Genomic DNA, 21,977 nt, shown 5'->3' on the forward strand with positions numbered 1-21,977 from the left:
GCCCAGTATCCTGTCTTCCGACAGTGGCTAATGCCAGGTGCTTCAGAGAGAATGAACAGAATAGATAGTTACAAGTGATCCATCCCCAGTCTCCCATTCCCAGCTTCTGGCAAACAGAGGCTAGGGACACCATCCCTGTCCATCCTGGCTAATAGCCATTGATGGATGTATCTTCAATGAACTTATTTCGTTATTTTTTGAACCCTGTTATCGTCTTGGCCTTCACAACATCCTTTGGCAAAGAGTTCCACAGGTTGACTATGTGTTGTGTGAATAAATACTTCCTTTTGTTTCTTTTAAACCTGCTGCCTATCAATTTCATTTGGTGACCCCTAGTTCTTGTGTTAGGAGAAGGAGTAAATAACACTTTCTTCTTTACTTTCTCCACACCAGTCATGATTTTATAGACCTCTATGATATCCCCCCCCTTAGTCATCTCTTTTCCAAGCTGAAAAGTCACAGTCTTATTAATCTCTCTTCATATGGAAGCTGTTCCATACCCCTAATCATTTTTTCTGTACCAATTCCAATATATCTTTTTTGAGATGGGCTGACCAGATCTGCATAAAGTATTCAAGATGTAGGCGTACCACGGATTTATATAAAGGCAATATGATATTTTCTGTCTTATTATCTATCCCTTTCCTAATGATTCCCAACATTCTGTTAGCTTTTTTGACTGCCGCTGCACACTGAGTGCTTGTTTTCAGAGAACTATCCACAATGACTCCAAGATCTCTTTCTTGAGTAGAAACAGCTAATTTAGACCCCATCATTTTATATGTATAGTTGGGATGATGTTTTCCAACGTGCATTACTTTGCACTTATCAGCATTGAATTTCATCTGCCATTTTGTTGCCCAGTCACCCAGTTTTGTGAGATCCTTTTGTAGCTCTTCACAGTCTGCCTGGGACTTAACTATCTTGAGTAGTTTTGTATCATCTGCAAATTTTTCCACCCTCTTGTTTACCCCCTTTTCCAGATCATTTATGAATATGTTGAATAGAACTGGTCCCAGTACAGCTCCCTGGGGACACCACTATTTACCTCTCTCCATTCTGAAAACTGACTATTTATTACTACGCTTTGTTTCCTATCTTTTAACCAGCTAACAATCCATGAGAGGACCTTCCCTCTTATTCCCATGACATCTTACTTTGCTTAAGAGCCTTTGGTGAGGGACCTTGTCAAAGGCTTTCTGAAAATCTAAGTATACTATATCCACTGGATTCCCCTTGTCCACATGCTTGTTGACCCTTTCAAAGAATTCTAGTAGATTGGTGAGGCATGATTTCCCTTTACAAAAACCACGTTGACTCTTCCCCCAACAAATTGTGTTTAGCTATGTGTCTGATAATTCTGTTCTTTACTATAGTTTCAATCAATTTGCCCTGTACTGCAGTGAGGCTTACCGGTCTGTAATGGCCAGGATCACTTCTGGAATCTTTTTTTTAAATTGGTGTCACATTAGCTATGCTCCAGTCATCTGTTACGGAAGCTGATTTAAATGATAGGTTACATACCACAGTTAGTAGTTCTGCAATTTCACATTTGAGTTCCTTCAGAACTTTTGGGTGAATACCAACAGGTCCTGGTGACTTATTACTGTTTAATTTATCCATCTGTTCCAAAACCTCCTCTGCTGTCTCCTCAATCTGGGAGAGTTCCTCAGATTTGTCACCTAAAAAGAATGTCTCAGGCTGAGGAAACTCCCTCATATCCTCAACCATGAAGACCAATGCAAAGACTTCATTTAGTTTCTCTGCAATGGCCTTATCCTCTTTGAGTGCTCCTTTAGCATCTCGATCGTCCAGTAGCCCCACTGATTGTTTAGCAGGCTTCCTGCTTCTGATGTACTTACAAAAATGTTGCTGTTACTTTTTGAGTTGACTAGCTGTTCTTCAAATTCTTTTTCGCCTTTTGCTCCTTTCTATTTTCCTCAATAGGATTTAACTTCCACTTTTTAAAGGATGCCTTTTTGCCTCTAACTGCTTCTTTTACTTTGTTGTTTAGCCCTGGTGGCACTTTTTTGGTTTTCTTACTATGTTTTTTAATTTAGGTATACATTTATTTGAACCTCTATTATGGTGTCTTTAAAAAGTTTCCATGAAGCTTGCAGGGATTTCACTTTTGGCACCATACCTTTTAATTTCTAGTTAACTAACTTCCTCATTTGGAGTAATTAAAATCAGAGATTACTAGAGTACTAATAACATCTTGGCACTAGAAAAAAGAAAGAACTGATTTCAGAGATGTTGTTGAAAAAGAAGCTGTATAATTGAGAAACCAGAGAACTGAAAGGTAACAGTGGGAAGGAAAGAGAGGAATTAAAGAAGACAACCAGGCTGCATGGTTGAATGACCAAATATACAGTGGGGCTGACAAACAAATTAAAGAGAAGACTTGCAAGGAGAAATTATGAGCTCATCCCCTTCAGACATGATGGACTGAGAAGATGATGGGTCATCCTTTCATAACCACTTTCGGTAAACCTGTAAATGTAATTAGCCATCTGACACATTTAAATAGGTGGCAGGATTAATTGTGGACCCAGCTACAAACCTTTGGGCTTGATCACCCAATGGCATGTGATCCTTGCACCCATGTAGCCCATTCCCCAGGGACTTCAACTGTGCTCCAGGTAAGTGGCGGAGTTTGTAAATATACATCCAGATACGGGATTGAAGCCTTTCTCAGGGTTGCTTCCAGTGGAGCACTATATCAAATTGTGAACTATTGTTGCACTAAAATAAATAGCTAAAGTCAAGTGCAGTACCTAAACCCCACACACTGTCATGGGAGGAAACTACCTTATACTCTTGCAAGGGACAGACACAAACTAGCAGGTGTTTTCCACCTTTAACTACAATGAGCTTAAATAAAGCTATTAAACAGAATAAAACTTACCGACATAAGCCCCCAGCTCCTGCAATTTTCCCTTTATAGCGCCCTATAAAAAGAAAATAAATTAAGATTGCATTTAAGTTAAGGAACACTGGCTATGACTAATACCCAAACTCTGAGAGAATTTTGGTTGCTAAAATGTGTTTGTCAACACCAGTAATACAGATCTTGTACAGGTGTTGAGCTTATTTTTCCTCTTTTCCACTATTTGCAATGCAAACTTCCAAAGGGAGAGGCAGTGTTGACAACTCTCATGATGTAATCACCAGTCTCTCAGTATCTGGGATAACTCTAGGTCAGGGATCAGCAACCGTTGGTATGTGGCCCATCAGGGAAATCGGCTGGCAGGCCCGGTTTGTTTACCTGCAACATCCGCAGGTTCGGCTGATCGCAGCTCCCACTGGCCGCGGTTCACCGTTCCAGGCCAATGGGGGCTGCGGGAAGCGGTGCAGGCTGAGGGATGTGCTGGCCGCCACTTCCTGCAGTCCCCATTGGCCTGGAACAGCGAACTGCAGCCAGTGGGAGCTGCGATCCTCAGAACCTGCGGATGCTGCAGGTAAACAAACTAGCCCGGCCCACCAGCAGATTTCCCTGATGGGCCACATGCCAAAGGTTGCTGATCCCTGCTCTAGCTCCTTGAGTAATGAGATTACTTGAAAATCTCCATTTATGTTTTTAAATTCCTAGCCCTTCATAGTTGCAGAGAAACACTGGAAAACGTGAACCCCCAAAATAAAACAAACAATAAAAAAAAAACCCTTTCTTTTCAAATCTCATTTTTAAACCACTCTCATGACCTGGGGGGGAATCTACCTCATGATTTTTGAATCAGGATTGGTGTAGATTAGTGATGGGCTCGAGGGGCACAATTCAGATCCAGAGTTCGGCCTCCCCGAGCGCGAGGATGTTTGGATGTCGGTTCGGCCCATTCCAGAGCCGGCTTTGGCGGCACAGTTCGGATCTGGATGAGGGTTCGGATTCCAAACTCGGATGGGGGCGGCGGGAGTGTCGGGGGCGAGTTGGGGCCTCTCGCCACCTGTTCTCACTCCCCGACCCTTCCCCCGTCACCTGCCCCATCTCCCCGCTGTGTGCGCGCGCGTCGGGCAGGGGGCTGGACGTGGACCCCGGCGGACGGTTCACAGCTGGGCCCGGGGCTCATTAGCGTACGGCCCGTGACACCAGCCTCGGGCCCTGTTCAGCGGCTGCAGCGCGGGGGTCTGGGGCCGCACCCCGTCGGGAACACGGCGAGCGGGGGCAGCTGGGAACTCTGTGCCGGGGGGGGGGAGGCAGCCCAGCCGGCCGCAGGGGCTCGCGGCCCCCTTCTCGCTCACCCGGATCTTGCGGCTGATCTCGGTGCCGATCTCCATGGTCGCAATGTCTGAGGAGTCCCGGGCCGCCGCCGCTACCACCACAGGCCGGGCCGGCACAGAGAGCGCGGCCTCCGCCTGCTGCGCCCTCTGCCGGGCAGCCCAGGAACAGCACCCGCCGGGACTAAGCCCAGCCCCCGGCCCTCTACAGAGCGGGGCCGGGGCCGGCTGCTCTGCCCGCCACAGGTCCCCTCTGAACAGAGCCTCCTCATCGCCACTGAGAACCTCATCCCTGCTCGCCCTACACACCACTCTCCTCCTGCCTTCTGTTACACCTGCCCAGCTCCCAGGCTCTCAGACACCGATAACCACCTTCTTTTTTTTTAAGGGGGGTGGTTGTTTGGAAATATCCTTTTTTTTTTTCAATTCTGAGTCAAGTTGCCCAGTTGCCTATTCAGCAAGTTTCCTTCCTTGGTAAATTGGCTGATTTTTTTTTAAGTTAACATTTAAAAAAACCCTGTATCCCAAACAACTAAGGATGGGATTCACAAAGGTGCCTAAGCACCTAAACTTCAGTTTTAGGCTCCACTGTGATTCATAAAATTCCCACCAAACCCTGCAGGCGCCTGCATTTTGAGGGTAAAAGTTAGAGCCGTGTGTGGATACAAAATTCATACCCGCGGATGTGGATATCCACAGATATAAAGGGCTCTGCCAGGAACCACAGTGGCGAAAGCAGCAGCATCTTGGGCCCCCACTCGCAAGAGCCATCATCCACCACAGACAGCTCCTCTCCCTGATATGACTGTACCGCACCCAGTCCTGCCCACTGTAAACCCAGTTTAACATGCCAGTATACAGCTGGTAGTTTGGACTGCTCCAAAGTGGCATAAAGCAGTGAGAGCATACAAGTGAATCTATCCATAAAAGCTAAAATTAAAACACAAATTAAGGTTGATATTACATATATTTAAATCATTGTATATATTACATGGTAACTTTTTTTAAACTTGTATTATTGTAGTGCTTAACAGCTTGAACCCCATTGTGCTAGGTGCTATACAAACACAGAGCAAAAAAACAGCCCCTGCCCCAACAGTTTACAATGTAAGAATAAGTCAAGAGACATCAGATGGTTCCAGACGAATATGAGAGTACAAGGAAAAAATGAGAGAGTATTGATCAGCATGGCAAGAAGTGATCTTAACACACCTTAATAATTGAAACAAAAAAGGTTATTTCCATACAAAAAAACTACATTTAAAGACATATCAGTAACTTAAAGGTAAAAACATTAACATTACAGGGATGTTGTAATTATCCCCAAAACAAGCATACAAACCCAGGAGTTAAGGTAAAACTTAAAAGAAATACAAACATATTAAAATATGGAAATAAACAGTAAAGTCATCTAAATAACATGAACTCTGTCCTGTAACAACACCATGCAATAACCATAAAATTATGATCAATAATAATTTTTATGGTCCAAGGTTAGATTAAATTGACTTTAAAGACATTAAGGACAGTTGTAAAAAATTACTTATGGGTTCACTACAGAGCCGAGATAAAGTTGTCTAGACAAGGAAGGTCTGAATGCTAAAGGACATATTGTAAAATTAATTTTATCTCAAATTAGTGGATTTACTTGTAAATTATCTTTGAATACAGAATGAATTTTCTGATAGAGTGCTGTAATTTTGGGGAGTATATGCTGTATTCTTCATACATAAATCAGTGATTAATCTCTGTATTAAGTGCAAATCTCAGTTTTAACTACAAAGCTGTAACTGGAGAACCTCAATAATAATCTCAGCTAATATATTCAGTAGCACAAGATGATGAACTGCTGGTCATTGTTTACGAGCCCAATTGTACCTTGAAAGGGTAATTTAGCAAACACAGATAAAAGTTTCATCTGCAGAAACAATGGACATGTTTTAGACTGCAAGCATTGTAGGGCAGGGATTGTGTCTATGTCATTTTATGTCTCTATGGCACCTAACACCCTTTTTAAAACTCAACAAATAAATTATAGTGTTGCATTTCACATAACTGCCTGTGGGTCTTAAATGGTCCCCTAAAAAGACAAGGTGGGTGAGGTAATATATTTTATTGGACCAACTTCAGATGGTGAGAGAGACAAGCTTTCGAGTTTACACAGAGCTCTTCTTGAGGTCTGGGTAACTTAGAGTGTCACAGATAAACACTCTGATAAGTTGCCCAGACTTGAAGAAGAGCTCTGTGTAAACTCGAAAGCTTGTCTCTCTCACCAACACTGGTCCAATAAAAGCTATTACCTCTCCCTCCTTGTTCTAATATCCTGGGACTGACATGGCTACAACACTCCATAGTTTACAAGCCCCTGTAAATTCCTGAGAGCCCTGATTTAACCTTGTTTTGTGGAACATCCTGTATTTGTCATGAATAATACCTAGAGTGATGAAAAACAAAGGAAGTCTCAGAGACACTCTGTCAAGTAGTAAAAGGGAAGTGAAGGAGAAAATACATTTGTAAAAAGGAGAGAAGATTTCATAAATCACACAAAGAATAATTCCCATCCCTGGGACAATCAATATCAGTCTGTGTCTGACTTTAAGGGTATGTCTACACTACGAAATTAGGTCGATTTTATAGAAGTCGATTTTTAGAAATCGATTTTATACAGTCGATTGTGTATGTCCACACTAAGCGCATTAAGTCGGCGGAGTGCGTCCTCACTACCGTGGTTAGCATCAATTTACGGAGCGGTGCAATCTGGGTAGCTATCCCACAGTTCCCGCAGTCTCCGCCGCCCATTGGAATTCTGGGTTAAGCTCCCAATGCCTGATGGGGCAAAAACATTGTCGCGGGTGGTTTTCGGTACATGTCGTCAGTTGCCCCTCCCTCCGTGAAAGCAACGTCAGACAATCGTTTCGCGCCAGACACCAGGGCAGTTAGAAGAGCACAGCAGGGCACGCTGCGCATCAGAGAGGCTTTGAAAACCAGTTTCATGACTGGCCAGGCTTCGCTGTGACAGTTGTGCATGTTTCTCCTTGATGCAAACTCGCCCCCTTTGTTGATTTTAATTCTCTGTAAGCCAACCACCCTCCCCCCTTCGAAATAAAGTAACTATTGTTTTGAAACCATGCATTCTTTCTTTATTAATTAAAAAAAAATGAGATAACGGACAAGGTAGCCCGGGTGGGGTGGGGGAGGAGGGTAGGACAAAGCCACATTGCTTATTGTAGCCACACTAAAAATCAAACTGTTTGAATGACAGCCTTCTGTTGTTTGGGCCATCCTCTGCAGTGGAGTGGCTGGGTGCCCGGAGCCTCCCGCCGCCCTCCCCCCCCCGTGTTCTTGGGCGTCTGAGTGAGGAGGCTATGGAACATGGGGAGGAGGGTAAGTGGTTATACAGTGGATGCAGCGGAGGTCTGTGCTCTTGTTGGCTTTCCTGCAGATCCAACAGACGCTTCATCATGTCCGTTTGCTCCCCCATTAGCCTCAGCATCACATCATGCCTCCGCTCTTCGCACTCACTTAATTCTTTTCTGGCAGGGCCGGCGCAACCCATTAGGTGACCTAGGCGGTCGCCTAGGGCATTAACATTTGGGGAGCGGCGATCGCGGTGGCCGGATCTTCGGCCGCCCCGGTCCTCGTCGGTATTTCGGGAGCAGGACCTTCCGCCACCTCTGTCGGGGGCGGCATTTCGGGGGCGGGACCTTTTGCTGCCTAGGGCGGCAAAAAAGCTGGTGGCGCTCCTGTTTCCTGGCCTCTGCCACTTAATGCCTCCATGCATTAAGCTATGCCCTATCAGTGCAGGAGGACTGCATGAGCTCGGAAAACATGTCATCATGAGTGCGTTTTTTTCGCCTTCTAATCTGCGATAACCTCAGGGACAGAGATGATAGGGGGAGCATAGAAACAGTCTACGCTCTACAATTCTGGGGGGACTGTATGGTCATCTGTGCTGCTGAGTTTGCCACGCTGACCAAACAGGAAATGAAATTCAGAAGTTCCCGGGGCTTTTCCTCTGTACCTGGCTAGTACATTGGAGTTCAAAGTGCTGTCCAGAGCGCTCACAATGGAGCACTCTGGGATAGCTCCCAGAGGCCAATACCGTCGATCTGCGTCCACACTACCCCAAATTCGACCCAGCAGTCGATTTTAGCGCTACTCCCCTCGCCGGGGAGGAATACAGAAGTCGATTTTAAGAGCCCTTTAGGTCGACGGAACGGGGTTGGTTGTGTGGACGTATTCATTTTTAAATTGACCTAATGCGGCTAAATTCGACCTAACCCCGTAGTGTAGACCAGGCCTAAGTGTTTGGAGCCACCGTCTCTTGTGTTCAGTGAATAAATTATGATGCATTCTCTATAGCTTCTGTTGTGCTCAGAAGTCCTGGCAACCCTTCTTTCCTATTGATTTCTAGAGTACACTAGTGTCAAGAGTTTGTTGTATTTAGTGGGATCACTTTGGAGCGACCCTTTTCCATTAGTCAGGGAACAAGCTGACCCAACCCTTTAGGGTTGCCAATTTGGGTTGGACATATTCCTGGAGGTTTCATCCCATGACATGATCTTTAATTACAGATTAATCTTTAATTCCTGGAGACTCCGGGAGAATCCTGCAGGTTTGGCAACGCTACAAACCTTGGAGTCAGGCAGGGACACCAAATCGACAGAAACGGGGTACCGTGAATTCCTGCATTTAACCACCATGCCCTGCTTAGGCAACGTACCCAGCTGCCCTGCTGCCATTGCACCAGCTCCACCAAGGATGGAGCAAGCCCGGAGAGGCTGGATGGGACGATGCCAGTTCATTCTAAGCCAGCCAGGGAAGGCGCAACTAGACCACTGCCCGGGGTCAGCATTGGGAAGTAGCCCCAGACCGCTACCCTTAGGTGCCAGCGCAGCCCACAGGCCACGTTGCTCACTGGAGGGAACCCAACCGGATCAAGGTGTGTCCTGGGCTGGGACCTCCCAGGAGAGCCCGGCCCCTCACATGCCCAAGGACGGGATGGGGAGGAAGGGGGCTTGGCTAAGGGTCCCTGGGGCCTGAATTACACCTGACTACAGAGCCTGTGCCAGTCCGGCGGGGACAAGGGCACAGGGTACCACACACGGGTCCAACCCCCCCACCCAGAGCTAGTCTACATCTATTAATGCGCATGCATCAGAGACAGGAGCATGCACATTCACAACAGTGAAGCTGCCGCTGTCCTGAGTGCTTGCCAAACTTGGTTTCTTAGCAAAAAAGAGAGTGGGGGCAACACAGAAAGCAGCACGGGTGGGGACGTGACAGAAGAACGATGGGAGAGGCGGAGAAGTGGGGCATGAGGAGTCCTTCCTAGGGAACCCAAAAGAAACATTACACAGGGCTCTCAGGAGGAAAGGTGGAAATGTGGGCTGCTGAGCTGGGTGCATGCCCCTTAGTGTAAAATGCACAAATACACAGAGATGAAAAATTAGGGAGCTAAGAGCATCCTCAGAGATGCAACTTCAGGGCAGGATCACACTGAAAGCAGGATTTAGGAAGGAGACATAACAGATAAAATGTGTGGGATCTCTCAATCGCCTGGAGCCAGGGGCAATCACTCCCAGTTACACGGACTTAAACGGGGGGGGCGGGGGTGGTGGTGTTCATCCAGACATAGTGCTGCAACGTGTTGTGTTGATAATACTATTACGGAGGCATCAAATAACCTTAGCTGTGTCCTGTAGTTGACACCGTTAGGGAAGAAAAAAGGGGGGGGGAACATACAGAGATGCTGGAACTAGGGGTGGAAAGATGTTTGAAGTGGTTTCCATCATTTTCAGGTTTGCAGTTTGTTTAATGGCTTTCAGCACCCCCATTATAAAAATTGTTCCAGCACATATGGAAACATACCTTTAAAGATCAGTATAATGTAATCTGGGAGGGACCAAATCACTAAATTGCATTAAATATAATTGAATGATTATTGCATGGTATGGCTACCAAGTTACAGTTATTTGGATGCTTTAATAGCGTGTTTCTATACCCGGGGTGGGCAAACTTTTTGGCCTGAGGGCCACATCAGGGTTCCGAAACTGTATGGAGGGCCGGGTAGGGAAGGCTGTGCCTCCTCAAACAGCCTGGCCCCGTGCCCCCTATCCTCCCACTTCCCACCCCTTGACTGCCCCCTCAGAACCCACGACCCATCCAACCCCCCCTGCTCCTTGTCCCCTGACCACCCCCTCCGGGGACCCCCCACCCCTAACCACCCCCCTAGGACCCCATCCTCTATCCAACCTCCTCTGCTCCCTGCCCCTGACTGCCCCGAACCCTATCCACACCCCCACCCACTGACAGGCCCCCCGAGATGCCCACGCCTATCCAACCATCCCCTACTCCCTGTCCCCTGACTGTCCCCTGGGACCTCCTGCCCTTTATCTGACCTCCCCGCCCTCCGCCCCCTTACCATGCCTCTCAGAGCACCAGGACTGCAGCCCTAAGTAGTACACCGTACGTAGCACATTCCTATGGGGAGCAATTTAATACACTACACCTGTGGCTCTCACAGCCATGCTGCCCGGCAGGAGCTCGCAGCCCCGCCGCCCAGAGCACTGGCGGCACGGCGAGCTGAGGCTGCGGGGGAGGAAGGACAGCAGGGGAGGGGCCAGGGTCTAGCCTCCCCGGTTGGGAGCTCAAGGGCCGGGCAGGCCGTAGTTTGCCCACCTCTGTTCTACACCTTAACTTGTTGAGATGTCTTTTAAGCTTAAGTTTAACTGCATATTTTTTGGATATTTGGAACATTCCTGTAATTTTTTACACTTGTTACTGATATTTACTCTCAACATAAAATCCCTCAATCTATTTTTTTAACTTGGAATATATGGCTTGCAGTGATCATCATAAATATGGCTCAGTAGCATTAAGATAGGTGGGAAAATAAATTGTGCTCAGAATGAAAAGAAACTGTGATAGAAACCATGTTTGGGCCTAACACAGTGAAGAAATAACTCAAGAGCAGTTCCTCACATACAGGGTGGATAAAAATCAATGATTTAAAAAAAAAATTGGATTTTTTAAATTTAAATTGTATTTTTTTGATAAAATGCTTTTTGAGGAAAAAAACCTATCTAAAGATAGTTTTAATTAAGATACATTATAGCTCAAAGATATCTCATCATGGAATAGGGATTATAAATTCTAATGCTATAGTATGAGACAATATATTCATGTAACGTTTAAGAAAAGTTTTGTAAATGAGTTCCAATCGTTCATGGATTAGGGACCCAATCTTACAGGGTTCCACAGGCTTCTGTATAGATCAGGGGTTGGCAATGTTCGGCACGCGGCTCGCCAGGGTAAGCACCCTGGCGGGCCAGGCCAGTTTTATTTACCTGCTGACGCGGCAGGTTCGGCCCATCGCGGCCCCCACTGGCCGCGGTTCGCCGTCCCGGGCCAATGGGGGCGGCGAGAAGCCATGGCCAGCACATCGCTCGCCCGCGCCGCTTCTCGCCGCCCCCATTGGCCCGGGACGGCGAACCGCGGCCAGTGGGGGCCGCGATCAGCCGAACCTGCCGCGTCAGCAGGTAAATAAAACTGGCCCGGCCCGCCAGGGTGCTTACCCTGGTGAGCAGCGTGCCGAACGTTGCCGACCCCTGGTTTGGATAATTAGTAAGGTTTATAAAGTATTTTGAGATCCATTCTGATGGAAATTGCTACACAAAGGCAGGCTTCACATAGTAAATTGCTGACATCTAATCACATTCCTGGGGAGGAGAAAACCAAATATTAATCTTGAAACTACCAGCCCAAGGTAAACAACACACAGCACGGACACGCTGATTACCTGAGTCTGTGGCTTTAAGGGGTTTGTTTGGTTTCATTCCCCCTCTGTTACGACTAGCCCCACTAGGTTGGTGACTAGCAGCAGACCTCAACTCTATTGTCCCTCTGCAAATTTGTGTACACAGGGTCAATCCCTTACCTCTCTCTAAAAGTGCAAAGTTTCAAAAAGTTCAATGAATAGAAGATTGTTGGGGGCGGAATAAATCTGGACAAGGAGAAGAGGTCTGGAGATAAACGTGAGAAGTGAGGGACATATGCTTGTTTTGTTAAAATATTATATGTTTGCTGCTGAAGAAAAAAAACCCCAGAAGACTTGACGTTGTTGTTTTAGTTAAATAAAACAATGTAAATGTCTGTCTGGTGATGTTCTCCTCCTAATACAGCATGGCAAGAAAATCCTCCAAATATTAATGATTAACCTGTTGAACTGGAGATAGATCACCTCTCAATGACTTCATAACTATCTGCTTCAATTACCTTTGGTAAATGAAATAACCAAACACTCATTCATTTTCTGATATAGCTGTAAAACTAATCTGAAAAGTTTTCAAAATAAATCACTGTTTAAAAATGTATAGTGTGTACCATCTATCTCTGAGCTGTGAAGAATCTGTATTAAGATCATAACAACCAACAAGAATGCACTTTTATGTAGAAAACCATGACTGAGTCTTCCTGACTAGTGATTTAAATCAAATCCGCCCTGCTCACATAGTACAAATATTACCTATATTTTGTTGTCGCACACAGGTTAGTGTTCTGCTGAGTTACCTACTGCTTACCTACAAAAACAACAAGGAGTCTGGTGGCACCTTAAAGACTAACAGATTTATTTGGGCATAAGCTTTCGTGGGTAAAAACCTCACTTCGAAAGCTTATGCCCAAATAAATCTGTTAGTCTTTAAGGTGCCACCAGACTCTTTGTTGTTTTTGTAGATACAGACTAACACGGCTACCCCCTGCTACTGCTTACCTAGTTGACCTGTAGTTAAACCTGCCTAGAGCGTGGGGGGAAGAGTTAAGATTGTATAACTGACATTTTCTGATAATGAATCAGTATTCACTTATTATGTTTGATTCCATCCCCTTCCTTGTCCCCCTTTAAGTCAGTGCCACTGCTTTCATCTGCCCCCACAACAATGAAGACCATTCCATTACCAACAAACTGAGGAGGGATCCTTAACATTTATACAAGGCTTTTCTTCGGTTAAATGCTTTATAAACATGAACTAATTAGTCCTCACTTAGTGCCTGATCTGACAGTTCTTATTAATTACAAAATTTCTGTTGACTTCAATGGGGGTTTTTGGCTGAGAATTCTACCTAATCAATTTTGTATTTCAGTAGTGCTGCTGCTGCTGCTGAGAAAGCATCTGGATAAGGGCTGGTACTCCACAATCACTTTTGTTTTAAGTCATAGACCTTAAAATAATGCACAACGGCTACTTTATATAATACATAAACCTAATTCAAATGAAAGCTTAAAAATATGTCCAGGCGAGGTATAAATAAGACCAGTAGATTTGAAAGAAGCTTTTCTTTAATTGGAAAGGCATCAAATACATGATCATATGATTAAAAAAAGAAAGGATTGCCTGCTGTTTGTTGTAAGTCCCTATTTCTGTAATGCCCCGGTAGCCAGAGAAGCAGCTGTCCCATTGCTGACATTCTCCCTGCCAGGCATTCCAACTCGCTGAGGTAATGGCCTACAGCATAGGGGCTTCGCTTTAATCTTTCATCGTATCCTTCCGCATGGATCGAGCCAGGGGAACGCCTCCAGGAAAAGAAATGAAATGCAGAGAGATGATTTGAAATATTCCAGCGAACACATTTTGTGCTCGAGCAGCACAATATCCTTGGTCACATGAAAGGTGTCTGCAAAGCTGGCGGCTGCTGCTGCAGGTTTATTTGGCTGCAATATTGTTCCCCTCCCAGTCCCTGACTCTTTACCCAGTGGAATGATATCCAGGGCACGGGCTTTGAGACAGGAAGTGAGGCGTGTTTTCACTACGAGTGATCTGAGAAGAAGGCGGGTGAGCGGAGCTAGCAGCTGTTTCATGTAAGGGGAGCACAATAAGTCCGTTTCCCAGGAATTTAGATGAGGCGGCTTCAGGGGAAGAACTCAGCGCTGCTGATGAGGTTTCACAGCTAAAGATGTGGGAAGGGGGACGCGGTGTCTTTGGCTCACTGCAGCAGGTAATGCAACGGGCGCTGTTGGAAATAACGTGTTCTGTCCCTCTGGTTTGTTTGTTTGTTCGTTCAGGTTACACAGTTTCAGGCATTTCCTTTTAAGATAAATAAAAGCAGCCTGTAGAGGTGAGGTCAGTGTAACTTTCGGGGCCTCTTCGCTCCGGGTAGCAGAGGAAGTTTGTGATGTGCACATTTTGCCTTTACTCTTACAGTTAGTCCCAGGAGTAAGTAATACCAGTGATTGATTGATTGATTGGTAAAAGTGTAACAAGGCGAGGGAAGTGATTTTGCTTTTAGGCTTTGCCCCATATTTATAAAATACGTTTCAATACTTGAAATAGCGGGAGCCTCATTTCTCCTCCCTGCTTTCCAGTTTTATGTTGCATACTGTCATTCGTGCAAACTATATGATGAAATGCTTTACAAAGTTAAATGAAAGCTAATTATCGGAGAGGATTTAGGAGGCATGGATAAAGAAGGAAGATATTCAAATCCTTGGTAATTCTGTTTGGTTCATAGCCAGATTGGGCTAAATTCTTATCTAAAACTATATGTGCAGCATGCATGTATGGATGGATGTATACAATTTAGCAAGTGAAATTCTTTTTTTGGCTGTGGTATGAAAATTCTAGGCCTGCCAAATAAAGACTTGTAATTTCAGCAGAGTTGATTGGATTTACAAGTGTTGGCACTTTGGCGCAGTTTTCTTTTTGCAAAAATAGCCCCATAACAGTGTAGATACAGGTTTCAGAGTAGCAGCCGGGTTAGTCTGGATCCGCAAAAAGAACAGGAGTATTTGTGGCACCTTAGAGACTAACAAATTTATTTGAGCATAAGCTTTCGTGGGCTACATAAGAAGTGGGCTGTAGCCCACGAAAGCTTATGCTCAAATAAATTTGTTAGTCTCTAAGGTGCCACAAGTACTCCTGTTCTTTTAGTATAGATACACATGTTTGAAATAATGCCTGAGACAAATATGACAGCAGATGGTAGCGCAAAATGACAGCTGGTAAATGAAAACAATACTGCACTATTTGCAAGAATTGTGCTTGGCCAGCAATAAGTTATTGAATTACTCCTGAACATTATTCCTCAAATGTTCTTAGTTGTTCAATACAATTGTATTTTACAATATGTCAGGGGCTATGTGTTTGATTTAGTGAAGGATATGGATTACTAATTAAATAAGTGTAACTATTTTATTTCACTATAGTGTGCCTAAGAATCATTTTAAAAAGTGAAGTAAGCATGCCTCATAAGTAATTTTCACTTTATCTAAACTATATTTTTTGGTAAATTTTCCTTCGTTTGTCATCACTAGGGAAACATGCAGAGAATACAATATGGCCTTAAGAATGGACCTGGCATGTTTTGAAAATTCTTCCCATTTAATGGACCACCAAGTCTTATTTAAAATTCCCTCCTATGCATACATCTAGTTTTGTCAAAAAATAACTAAAGCAATGAGAATCCAGGCAACCTGACACTCTCATTAAATTTCATTTGTCAGTCGCTCTGGAGCTAGTGAGATGTATAGGTGTTATTTGGGTGCTTTTTTTTTTTTTTTTTTTAAAGACTCCTTAGAGCTAAAAAGATTGAAAGCCTTTCATGTTTAATTGTACCCCTTTAAAACTTTTAAAACAGATTTAAAGTTATGACAAAAAGCTCCATAATTTGGTTTTTGTCTTTGGTACTACAGGGATCAGAGAAAAGAGCATAATCTGATATACAACCTGTTCAATACCAAGGCAGAGGAAAGCGAGCTCGGTGAGTGATCCACAAGTTTCACTGCCAGGAATAAATGCACTGGGGGATTCTGCCCTCAGTATGCAGGAAACTCTGCAAGGTTCAGTCTGTGGAACCTTCCCTGCACGCTATTGTTATGTAGTAGGACTACGTGGATCAATGTGCAGAGCAAACAGGAAAGCCTGGAAACCTCACGTCACCCTAGGCTCTGCAGGGAAATCTAATTCCATCCATTATGATTTGTATTCTAATAGTACCTAGAATTTTGTTAGGTATTGCATATGCATACAGGGAGACAGTCTCTGATCTAGCCTACCTTAATTACTGCACAGACTTCTATAGAAATTTGCCAGTAGCTGGGTCAAGTATGTTGCATAGAGTGGCACAACCTATTCCAAATCATTAGACGCATGACCATGCAAAAAGGACATGGAAGGTTTCCTGATGTGGGAAGTTAAGTAGGTCACTGAGGTGCTCCTTCCCCTCACTCTCTCTGTGTCAGGGGGTCATCTGTCCCTTCTTGCCTACCTTTATTCCCCTCCATGGGTGCCTAACAAAAGGGAACATGGAGCTCTGTGTGAGTTTATGAATTTTCCTTGATTGAGCCAGAATGATCCATAATAAAGATAATCTGTATCTAATTTGAGTATTTTATTTATACATTTTAAGGGACTAAAAGAGAGGTGCATTAGGAGTCTGCCTCCCCCATCAAAATTGATCCTTATTCTGGAAATATAAATAAGGTATTTGATTTAACAAATTGTAAGGGGAGTCTTCTCAGAAATCAAAGTCAATACATTTAAAAAATATAATACTAACACATGCTAGTCTGAAGAAATGTTATTTGGAAGACTTTGGAAACAAGGAGTTGATGTTTGATTCTTTCCTAACCATAGAAGAGAGAAATCAAGTGTAATAGTTTGCAGGCAAAACAGTGTACATGATTTGAAAAACTTGTATGTTATGGTTTTGCCCACAGTAAATATTTGCTGCCAGGCTACACCATCACTGAAAAATAAGACTTGATGGTAAATACTGACAGGTCCTTAACTACTGTGCTAGAGCAGACATTTAATAACTTCTATTATTGTTAATGTTGCAGAACATGTTGCCTGCAGCAGTCTGGGGTTTCATTGATGATTGGGTTAATTATTAAATTCCATAGTATAGTAATTAGTGCCTTCAAGGCTAGGTTCTGGTAACACTGAAGCTAGGCATATGTTTTGATCACTATAGAATCCCTATTTGCATAGGTACAGAGTTAATATTCTCCTGTTCATAGACACATATTTCATTTGTTTTCTTTATCTGTAATTCACTCTCATTCTGTCCTGCTTTTCTAGGTTTTAAACACTGCTGGAGTAACATTACTTTTAAAAATTCCCTATTTAATAGCTCCAATAATATTTCCTCTCTAACTTTTTTTTTAATAAAACCTTTTAAGTTAAGGTGGATATGAATTTGCATTTAAAAAAAAAAAAAACCCTAACCCTTCATTAAAAGGGACGTTTGCAGGTTTGTTTATATAAAAGCTGACCCTCCTCCTCCTGAAGTTTTAAGTGTTGAAACAAAGCTACTGGGAAACTAGAGGGGACCAAAAAAATAAATAAGCTAGATGTGTGGCATCAAGCACCTGATGACATCATCGCCATGACCTAGAGGCCAGGAATGTCACTCCCAGCAAAACCAAACATAATAGGAAAAATAAATTGCACTGGAGGAATCAGCCCTACGTGTCCCGATAACAATGCACAAGGTTAAAGGGGAGCTCAGCTGGAGGCCTAACTAAAGCGGGCACCGTCCCTTTAAATGCTCCCCTCCCTCACCTTCTCCTTGTAGGTGAGGAGGGCTCTGGGTGGCCTCTCCGGATTAACCAGTCCCTGACATGTCAAGAAGCTCCCGTGGGCGACGGGCCTGATGCTTCGGCTGCCCGGTGCTCAGAGTCTGGGCCGGGGAGCCTCCCTTTGGCAGCCCGGGTTCCGAGCCCCTTCAGCCCTCCCTGGAAATGGGCTCGCTCGCTCCCTCCCTCTGGACGGGGCTGCTCTGTGTCAGCAGCCAGAGACCTTTCAGATGTGAGCTCATCCAGAGGGTCCTCAGAGCCTGATACCAAGCAGCTGCTAGTCACCAACCTAGTGGGGCTAGTCGTAGCAGAGGGGGAATGAAACCAAACAAACCCCTTAAAGCCACAGGCTCAGGTAATCAGCGTGTCCGTGCTGTGTGTTGTTTACCTTGGGCTGGTAGTTTCAAGATTAATGTTTGGTTTTCTCCTCCCCAGGAATGTGATTAGATGTCAGCAATTTACTATGTGAAGCCTGCCTTTGTGTAGCAATTTCCATCAGAATGGATCTCAAAACACTTTATAAACCTTACTAATTATCCAAACCAGGGGTCGGCAACGTTCGGTACGCGGCTCGCCAGGGTAAGCACCCTGGCAGGCCGGGCCAGTTTTATTTACCTGCTGACGCGGCAGGTTCGGCCGATCGCGGCCCCCACTGGCCGCGGTTCGCCGTCCCGGGCCAATGGGGGCGGCGAGAAGCGGCGCGGGCGTGCGATGTGCTGGCCGTGGCTTCTCGCCGCCCCCATTAGCCCGGGACGGCGAACCGCGGCCAGTGGGGGCCGCGATGGGCCGAACCTGCCGCGTCAGCAGGTAAATAAAACTGGCCCGGCCCGCCAGGGTGCTTACCCTGGCGAGCCGCGTGCCGAACGTTGCCGACCCCTGATCCAAACTATTTATGTCTATGAAACATAGTAATCGCTGCATAGAGAATAATAGTCTTTTAGAAAATGTTGATACCTTCACTTCCATTATGCAGGCACATTTTCTAAACAGTCAATAGTTGTAATAATGATGTGCAGTTTATTATAAGGAGTGGTCTGTGAAAAAGTACTTGAGAGAGGTTTCCAGACTTATTTATGGACGGCTTTCTGCGCTTAGGAGGTAGCATGAAAATTGTTTGTGGGAGACATGGAGCAATGGATGGTGTCAAGGAAATTGTTAGGGTTTATAGGTTTCCTGGAAGAAAACTCTTTGAGAAGATTTAGAAAAGAATTGCTTCAACCACCACTGAAAGGTAGTCCCCTCTGGTGAGGTGGAGGGGAGGACACTATGGCAAGTACTAGCAACCTGAAGCACAGTACAGCTGTTTAGCACAGGAAATAAAGAATATTGTAGCTAACAAACTGCAGGGGGAAACAAGAGTTGGAATATAATGAACTGAATGGGAATCTGGCTAGGATTCCCTCACCCCAGCTCCAAACCAAAAAACCCACCACCACATGACACCCCAAACTGTGGCATCTCTAATGCCTCTATGTTTTGGTTCTGCATTTTGTCCAAGACAGAGCCTCCAATAGCATGGTGCTCCTAGGACAATACTGGTTTTAGTCCTGAGTTGGAGAAAACAGTGCCACCTAGTGACTCTCCTTCCCAATTACTTGAAGCACCTACGTTTTTCCTAAAGGTGTCTCATCCAAGTATTGATCCAGTTTATGAAATACCTAGCCATTTTAGAGCCTTTGTTTTATCTTTAAAGCATGTCAAATGGGATGTGGACAAATGCTTTTGGTTAAATTTCATTACACTATTTGGCAGATGACTAAGACAGAGCCATCAAGAAGTTGTGACTTACCAAAGGTCATTCCAAGAGTCCGTTGCAAACCAGGAATCTTTGTTCCTGTTTCACTGTTGTAGACCATACACCTCTCTCTCGGAGGAGGAGAAAATCGTTAACCATGTAGATTTAGCAACAGAGGGTCCTGTGGCACCTTTAAGACTAACAGAAGTATTGGAGCATAAGCTTTCGTGGGTGAATGCCCACTTCTGATGAAGTGGGCATTCACCCACGAAAGCTTATGCTCCAATACTTCTGTTAGTCTTAAAGGTGCCACAGGACCCTCTGTTGCTTTGTACAGATTCAGACTAACACGGCTACCCCTCTGTTACATGTAGATTTAGAAAATGTAAGTTTGTTTGTGGATTTCCTATGTTTCCAATTCCCCTTTCAGGTAAATCACTTCTGGACTCTCTCCCTTCTCCTTGTTAGAGCTGCTGTGAAAACTCCCTCCAGTTAGAGCTTGGTGGAGGACCTGCTCTTCTTTAATGGCTGCTACTGCCGCTGCTGGTTGATTGGCAGGATACTTCAGGACTCCTTATTGCTTGGGAGAAGACTGCTACTTCCCTTCATTTTCCAGCGTGGTGATAGCTTTTCATCACCGTCTGTGGGGAAAGATGCCGTTACCTTTTGGGCTCAAATTGAAACGAACTCGACGTTACACAGTGTCCAGCAAGAGCTGCTTGGTGGCCCGCATCCAGCTGCTCAACAATGAATTTGTGGAGTTCACTCTTTCTGTGGAGAGCACTGGCCAGGAAAGTCTGGAGGCTGTGGCTCAGAGACTCGAACTGCGGGAGGTAAGAAAATTGGCAACTTCTCTAGCCATCCCTTTAAAGAGGTTACCCACTACAGTGATTCCCTATCATTTTAGACCAGTGGTTTTTAACCTTTTTTCGTTTGTGGACCCCTAAAAAATTTTGAATGGTGGCGTGGACCCCTTTGGAATCTTAGACATAGTCTGCAGACCCCTGGTTGAGAACCACTGTTCTGTGATAATGACAACCTTTTATGGACCCCTTAGACATAGTCCGTTGATGCCAGGTTGGAACCACTGTTTTAGATAACTATGCTACTTTACCAAATTCTCTCCTGTACCAGCCACCCCAGCATGTTCCTTCAATTGTGAATGCTCTGATCCACAGTGCAACTTGGATGGCTTCAAAATCCAGTCTCACAATTTATGTTGTAGGGTTAGACTAGAGAATGGGATGTGGACAGCAGCAATGCACCATGTTTCAGCCCACAAGCCTAAAGTGCTGGCCAAAAGGACAATAGTTGTCACTTCTTGTACAGTGCTGCGAATATTGTCAGAGTTTAAGACAGGTAATGACCATTCCTGCCTGAATAGATCATAACAGAGGGATACAGGAAGTAGTGGGCGATTTGGAGGCAGGTGTTAATTTAGAATCTTATTTTTTCCCCTTTTAATCAGTTTATAGAGCTTACCTCTTTCTTAAAGAACCACTTCTTTCATGTATTTGAATGAGTGGGGTCTCAGGGCACTGGTGCTGTGCAAAAAAGCACCAGTGCTCATGGGTGGGCGCGTGAACCGCCGGCTCGGGGAGGTTAGTCCCCATCCCCGACTGTTCTGTCCGAGGCCCCGCCCCTTCCATCCCACCCCCCACCAGAGGTGCCGCTGCGCCCTCCTCCCAACACCACCGCGGCCACCAGCCTAGTCCCACGGCTACTCCCCCAGCCCCAAAGGAATGCCAGGAGGGCAGGGGCGCGGCCCCAGCCTCCCCACTTCTGAGCGCGGGAGGCGCGGCCCCAGCCTCCCCAGCCAGGAGAGTGGGGTTGGGCAGTTGCTGGCTGCAGCCTCCTCAGCTCCGGAGTGCAGGAAGGCGGGTGGAGCGGAGCACTGGGGGGTTGGAGCCAGAGGACTGGAACCGCATGCAGGGAGCATCACGGCAGGGGGTGGGGTCACGCCTGGGTGTTTAGGGAGGCAAAGTTTCTCCCAGCCTATGCGACCCACCGCCCATGCCAGCGCTAATACATGTACTGTGGACTGGGTATGTGCAAATACGCTCATGGTATGTATAAGCTAGACCAGGAGTTCTCAAATTTCATTGCCCTGCGGCCCCCTTCTGACAACAAAAATTACTACATGACCCCAGGAGGAGGGACCAAGACCTGAGCCTGCACAAGCCTGACGTCCCCTGGGCGGGGGGGCCCAAAGCCTGAGCCCCACTGCCCCAGGTGGGGGGCCGAAGCCCAAGGGCTTCAGCCCCAGGCAGGGGGTCTGTCATCTGAGCCCTGCCACCCAGGGCTGAAGCCCTCCGGCTTTGACCCTGGCCCTGGGCAGTGGGGCTTGGGCTTCGGCCACGGGCCCTAGCAAGTCTAATGTCAGCCTTGGTAACCGCATTAAAATGGGGTTGTGACCCACAGTTTGAGAACTGCTGAGCTAGATAGTTGAGCTAG

At 45.6% G+C, this 21,977-nt stretch overlaps 2 protein-coding genes across 2 annotated transcripts in view; one reads left to right on the forward strand and one right to left on the reverse strand.

The window, feature by feature from the left end:
• Positions 1 to 4,328, reverse strand: part of ZC3H14 (zinc finger CCCH-type containing 14) — a 42,156-nt gene extending 37,828 nt beyond the window's left edge. The window contains exons 1-2 of the mRNA XM_065403929.1: positions 4,237 to 4,328; positions 2,909 to 2,951 (exon numbers count right to left, since the gene is read on the reverse strand). Of these exons, the coding sequence (XP_065260001.1) occupies positions 2,909 to 2,951; positions 4,237 to 4,272 (79 nt within the window). The 5' untranslated portion in view covers positions 4,273 to 4,328. The remainder of the gene's footprint in view (positions 1 to 2,908; positions 2,952 to 4,236) is intronic.
• A 15,848-nt stretch (positions 4,329 to 20,176) lies between these two features.
• The window catches only part of PTPN21 (protein tyrosine phosphatase non-receptor type 21), a 51,996-nt gene continuing 50,195 nt past the window's right edge, over positions 20,177 to 21,977 (forward strand). The window contains exon 1 of the mRNA XM_065403679.1: positions 20,177 to 20,356. Within this exon, the coding sequence (XP_065259751.1) occupies positions 20,177 to 20,356 (180 nt within the window). The remainder of the gene's footprint in view (positions 20,357 to 21,977) is intronic.

The sequence above is a fragment of the Emys orbicularis genome, chromosome 4 (assembly GCF_028017835.1).
Source record: "Emys orbicularis isolate rEmyOrb1 chromosome 4, rEmyOrb1.hap1, whole genome shotgun sequence".
NCBI lineage: Eukaryota > Metazoa > Chordata > Testudines > Emydidae > Emys > Emys orbicularis.